Below are 6133 nucleotides of genomic sequence, written 5' to 3'. Positions count from 1 at the left end.
GGCATGTGCCCTGACCAGGAATCGAACCGTGACCTCCTGGTTCCTAGGTCAATGCTCAACCACTGAGCCATGCTGGCCGGGCGAATAACCAAAGATTTGGCTTTAGGTAATTGTCTATTAGCGTGTTACTCAGTATTCCATTGGGAACAAGAAATAAACCTGTAGGATCAGCCAGGTTTCCTAATATTGAAATGGACTGTTCCTTCAGATTTTCAAATATTTTCCCTCTCCCCCCTCCCCCCGCCCCATTTTTAATTTTATCTGTTCCTAGCGCTTCGCTAACTATAGGATGGACTCCCAGATGCTTCCGGCAGCTGTGCTTTATTAGTAGGAGACGGCGCTTTGGTATGAGATTGCGTTTTATTATTTCCTTCAGCTCGACATGTACCTGGTATTGGAGGGCCTCCCTACGGGCTCCGATGAGACTCAGAGCCAGCGGCGTGGTCTGCCTGCTGTGTGGGCCCGCTGCGCAGCCCGTGCGGCAGGACGGCCGGGCCGCCTTGTGCTGAGGGCAGCGCTGGCGCCCATGGCCCGAATGGCTGCTGCTGTCTGCATCGCGGACGCCGGAGGCAGTTTCTGTTCCTTCGGCCTGAGATGCCCATTTCCAGGGGATCAGTAGGCGTTCAGCACGGCTATCCTGGCCTCTTGGCACAGAGGGTCCAGTTTGCCATCACCTCCTGGGGAGACAGGCAGACTTTCCTGGGGCCGCTTTCTATGCAATCTAATGTCATGTAGGACACACACACGGCTTCCGCCGGGGAGCATTTTCACCGCACACAGGCATGGCACTGGTCAGCTGGTCTGTGACGGAGCGTTAGTGGGTTGTGAAAGCCTTTTCTTCTGGGCGGAGTGAGGTGTGCCTGATGCCAGCTGCCAGGCCAGCAGCTCGCCAGAGCAGAGAAATCCTTAGAACATCGCGGATCAGCTGTGTACGGCTGGCAAATCAACTCTGTCCTAGCAGCTCAGACAGAATAGTCAGAATGAAACCACATTTGTGTTGAAGATAACATAACAGAACACAGGTTAGTAAAATGCACACACCCCTCCCCCAACAACCGATTATCCCTAAATTCCCATCATCTGTCTAAGTCTAGAGCTAAAACTTCTTTCTGCCTCTCTGTCCCCCGTGTTCCGGGAAGAAGCCGAGAGCACCGAGCACTTTACTGTCTGTGGCTCAGGAGGCGCTCACTCAGGGCCACAGGCAAGGGCTCTGAGGAAGAGTGTGAGGCTCAGAAGGAAGCCCGGGTTGAATCTGGGCACCACACACTGACCCCTTCAAACTGAGGGCTCTGAGAGACGGCCCCGCTGGGGGTGGGGGAGGGGAGGGGGGAGGAGTTACCGAATTCCAGGTCTTTGATGTTGCAGTGGAAGACAACTTCTTCGTTCACTCTGAGCTCCACCACATTCCAGTCGTCCATCTTCTCTAGAATGACCGTGTGTCCATCCTCAGCCAGCACAGCTGCAGGGGAGAAAGGGGTGGTGGCAGGCAGACCGCCCGTTACCCCGGCATGCAGGTGTCCGCGCGGGTCCCACCGCTGGTCCGCTCTCCAGTTGCTCATGGTACAGCTCCGCTGTCCTGGGGGCACTGCCTGGCGCTGGCCAGAGTGCCCTCAGGTCTCCGGGAGGCACAGCCCAGACCGAGCCTTTCAAGATGGGCTGTGACTGGATCCAGACCCACGCGATCTGTGGAATATGAGCGTTCTCTAGGTTTTTTAATAGAGACAATGCTCAGTGTTTTAGAGAATTTGTGAAATTAGGTGACTTCTGACTTTGCTGATGGAACCTGTTGAGGGGCAATTTGACAGTACATGAAAAACCCTAAAAGCCTCAAAAATCAGAATTAAAAAAAAAATGATTCTAATCTCTGGCCAAGGAAATTGCTCTTGTAAGAAGTCTCCCTGAGGAAAAAAAATCAGACTTTTTGCAACAAGATATTTCATTCTCTATTTTATAATAGCAAAATACTGTGACTAACTTACATACCCAACACTATGAGGATGTCTATGAATTTTTAATAGCACGAAAATATTTGTAGTATAAGCAAAAATCAGCCTACAGATAAACTAGATATTCAATATTAATTAAAATATGTATACATAGTATAAAAAAATGCCCAGTGATTATCTTTCTCTGGTGAGATTATGAGTTTTTTCTCTTTTCTTTTATCATGTTTTCAAATTTTTCTATAATAGAAAAAGATATTTTTAATAAAGCTAATGGACTAAACTTTTATTCTCACCTTCCGAACGGGCATGTTGATTATCACATTCAACAGCTCCTTCCTCGGAGGTGAGGACAGAAACTCTGCTAGGTTCACTCTCTGTTGGAGAAACGCAAGCGTTGCGGGCCCAGCACAGCAGTGTGCACGGAACAGCCTGGGCTCGTGGTTCCCAACACGTTTCCCCCCGTTTTCCAATGTGTCCCCCTAACTTTGGTGTTAGAGGGGGCCACAAGTTGGGTGAGGATGAAAAGAGAAATCAGATGGGACTCTTTGTTTTAAAGTCTTAGCATTCCAATCAGTCTTACATTGGGAATAGCAGACAGTTATGCCGGTTAATTGTGTTTAATCACAGAGACAATTGCTTTTCCAAACTGTTGGCATGCCCACTTCATCTTTCAATCAGTTCAAGAACGGCCAGCCCCGACTGTGAGCATTTTAATTGCGTGATTTTAATTTCTCTTCTGGAAGGAACTTGAGAGAGTAACCCAGCGAGGATCTCCATTAACAAGACAGCGCTCCTCGGGCACCCCGTGGCGGCCCTAATTGACTCTGTGTCAGCCAACCAGGCTCTGCAGACACCGCGTCTCTCCCTGCGGCCTGGTTCCATTACTGCGTCAGTTACAGGTCTTCTTCTGAAACGTCTTCGGAGGAAGGCACTCAGCGTGGACCCGTGGCTGGTTTAAATGGAGCGCCCCCCGTGGGAATGGCAGTGGGTCACCTGGGAAGCATAGATCTCTACAGGGTTCTGGGGATCACACAGTCCCAGCAGCACCTTCCAGTGTGTGTGTGTGGTTCAGGGAGGTGGGGTAGCTGGAGAGGGAAGAGCTCTCAGTGGGTAGATAGGAGGCAATTCAGCCCCTGTGACCTTGACTTTCCCTTGTCAGAAGATGTTCCTGGGAAATGGAGTTCAACCTGACAGGAAACATCAGGAACAAACAGCCTCTCCACCCTCACTCCCCAGCCCCCTCTGGGGCGAGGTGCTGAGGCCTGGGGGTTCCGGAAGGAGGGTGCAGGCCTGTCTGGGGCTGTCACAGAACGCAGCGTAAGTGAGGCGCTGCAGGGGCGACCGGGGAGGCTGTGACCCTGCAGCTGCCACGGCCCTTTTCCTGGGGCCCGTCTGACCGAGCCTCCTGCAGCAGTGAGTTTGGGGTTTGTTTTGTGAGAACAGCGGCACTCTTCATGGCAGGGTGTAGCTAAGACACTGGATCTGAGCCATCAAATAGGCAAGCCACCCGTGGAAGCGGGGGTGCCGACTAAAGGGGTCTAAGTGAAGGAAGCCCAACAAGAAGTCCTAAGAGAGCAAATAACTAACTCCACATTGCGATCTCACAGCCTTTAAGGGCATGTCTCTCCCTCACCGACCACAGCACCCTCTTACCCCCGCTCCCTCACCCCCACCCGGGGCCTGGTGTTAATGAAACTCACAGAATGAACAAGCTCACAATGGCGCTGGGCACCTCCAAGGACTGTTTTGGACCCTGAGTGACCCGAGTCTGACTGATTAAAGCCATAAGCCATCTGAGACTAGATCGTAAATTACTCTCAGGACACCCATCCCTTCTCCTCCGTCCAGGATGCGCTGAGCCCAGTGGGAGGGCGGCCAGTGCAGGCTTAAGGGATAAAACTGGAAGCAACATCAGAATTCCTGCAGCTTATGCAAATGCCAGCTTCTCTACACGGAGGTCCCATTTGTTCTGTGAACGGCCATGGGCTGTCTATTCAAAGAAAGGTCAGATGAATGCACTCCACGCAACAAAGTCTCTGCAAAGGCAGCGGCTAACCTCCAGCATGAATCACGCGAAGCTGTAAGGCCCCCCGCAGAATGCCCGCTTCTTTGAAGTGGCACCTCATTCTTCAAGTGGGATCTGGGCAAACGGAAGGGACAGTGTGCACCATCTGTGAGGGATTTACACGTGCTGCTTAGGAAGTCAAGGCAGACAGACAGACAGGCTGGCCTGTCCCCCTCTCTGCTTACGCGGATGCAATGCTGATGACCTAGTGTGTGGCTGATGCGGAGCGAGGGCCGGTGGATGTCACACGGCGCCCTGACTACATAAGGCAGACTCTGATTTGTGTGGGTGGTTTCAGTTCCTTCTAGTTCCCTTCAGCAGGTCATTTGGCAAATTTAAATACACCAGGCAAGGAGCAGCATGGCCTGGGGAATTACTTAGAACTCTTTGTTAAGCATTAGTAATTTGGTTTCATCAGGATTGAAGCCATAGCAGAGGCATTTTTGCTGAGCTATTATAATGAAGAAAGAACAAAAAGGTTCAGATTGCTTAAGGCGTAGTGAGTTCAGGAAAGATCAGACATATTCCCAAAGCCAGCAGTCTGAGGGAAATGATAGAGAGCTATGATTTTTTTAAAGAAACACAGAATTCAGATGCAGATTGTGCAGAAGGGGCTGCAAGTGCCCCGCTCTGCCTGCGGGTGTGGTGTGAGCGTTGAGGCTACAGTGGTCACGGGGTGTGGGGCCGGGAGGGAGGAGGAGCAGAGAAGCCTGTCACCGGCCCTCAGTGAATGTTGGCTGCCAGCATAATACGCATCATCATTCATGAATAACAAAGCTAACTTTAAAAATCAACCACTTGCTGAGACCTTGCGATACTTAAGTCTCCTTCAACCATAACAATTCTCCTCTTGATCTTCTCAAAACACTCCTCCGCTCCCTCCTGCGGGAAGAGCTGCCTCTGCCTCCTCTGCCGGCTCCGAACCTGCTCTCAGGAGGGAGGAGCCATCAGCGCAGTCAGTGGCTCACCCGTCTCTCCTCCCCCTCAGGAGATGAGTGCTCAGGCCCGGCTTCATTATTGCATTAAAATACTTTCTTTTTTTCCTCTTTTTTTTTAAAAAAAATACTTTACTTGATTGTATACACACACCCTTTCCAAAATCACACGTAGTCGCTAGTGGCTTTTCAGTGGTAGGGACCTGTGTTCAGGTGAATCTTTGCGTGTGTTTAACCACTTCATCTGCCCCCCAGGTTTCCTCAGTGATGTTCTGAGGTGCAGCTGTCGGCCTTTGGCTGCATTCTTTATTGTTCATGCGGAATGTGCATTGATGAGTGGGACTTCTTGGCCTCTTAACAACTGGGTTATTGGGCAGTATTAGATAATGATGTCCATCAAGGGATACGTCTAGAATCCTGATAGGGCACGTCATGTTGGGATGTAAGGCTTGTTAATGATGGGGAGTGCCCACATGAAATTAGTGAGAAGTGAGGGTTGTTTTCTCTTAGGAAAACGGCAGCTCTGTAGCCCAATACGTGCTTTCCATGTTAATCCTGGCAGTTTACCCAACAGCTGGCTATGGAGAAGGTGGGCAGTTGACATCCCTCCAGAATGGTTCCTACCTTGTACGTTATTTGGTTTCTCTTATTTACCTGCTTGAATACTTGAATAAACCACTCTCCAGTTTTAACCCTTCTATTCTAATCCTTTTAGATAATAAATCTGAACTGACAAATTGCACAGAAGCTCTTTGTCATTAATCTAATTTAGTGTCCTAATAAAAAACACAAGGCTTCCCTTTATTTTGATGAAGTAAGGTAATTTACCTTATTAATTTGTATGAAATTCCAGCAGTTAATTTGAACACTTATTTATATGATGTTTGTATTCTTAGGTCTTTAATACAGTGTTTCTACCTCTCATTGTAATTGCATGCATTATTCTTGAAACTAGGTAAAATTCACTGAATTGTTGTATGATAAATAGCCTTTTTATTATTGTCTGTAAAGAAATAAAATAAAATACGTTTACACTAAAATTTTACAGGTTATGATGCAGACCCATGACTTAAAAAAAACCCTTACAATTATAGAAATGGACAAAAAATTTTAGATTACACACAATCCTCCCCCCTCCTGCCTTTTATCTTTTTCAGTGGAGGTGGGACTACAGTGCATATGGAACT

At 48.9% G+C, this 6133-nt stretch overlaps 1 protein-coding gene across 1 annotated transcript in view; it reads right to left on the bottom strand.

Moving 5' to 3' along the window:
* Positions 1 to 612: 612 nt before the first annotated feature.
* Positions 613 to 6133, bottom strand: part of LOC311632820 (UPF0728 protein C10orf53) — a gene marked incomplete at both ends in the record, with an annotated part of 11760 nt that continues 6239 nt past the window's right edge. Inside the window, 2 exons of the mRNA XM_084904705.1 lie at positions 613 to 677; positions 1340 to 1459. Of these exons, the coding sequence (XP_084760831.1) occupies positions 613 to 677; positions 1340 to 1459 (185 nt within the window). The remainder of the gene's footprint in view (positions 678 to 1339; positions 1460 to 6133) is intronic.

This window comes from Pipistrellus hanaki (genome assembly GCF_964339955.1).
Source record: "Pipistrellus hanaki genome assembly, chromosome: 14".
Taxonomy (NCBI): domain Eukaryota; kingdom Metazoa; phylum Chordata; class Mammalia; order Chiroptera; family Vespertilionidae; genus Pipistrellus; species Pipistrellus hanaki.
Note: the sequence above shows the minus strand (reverse complement) of the source record. Positions and strands in the feature narration are given on the sequence as shown.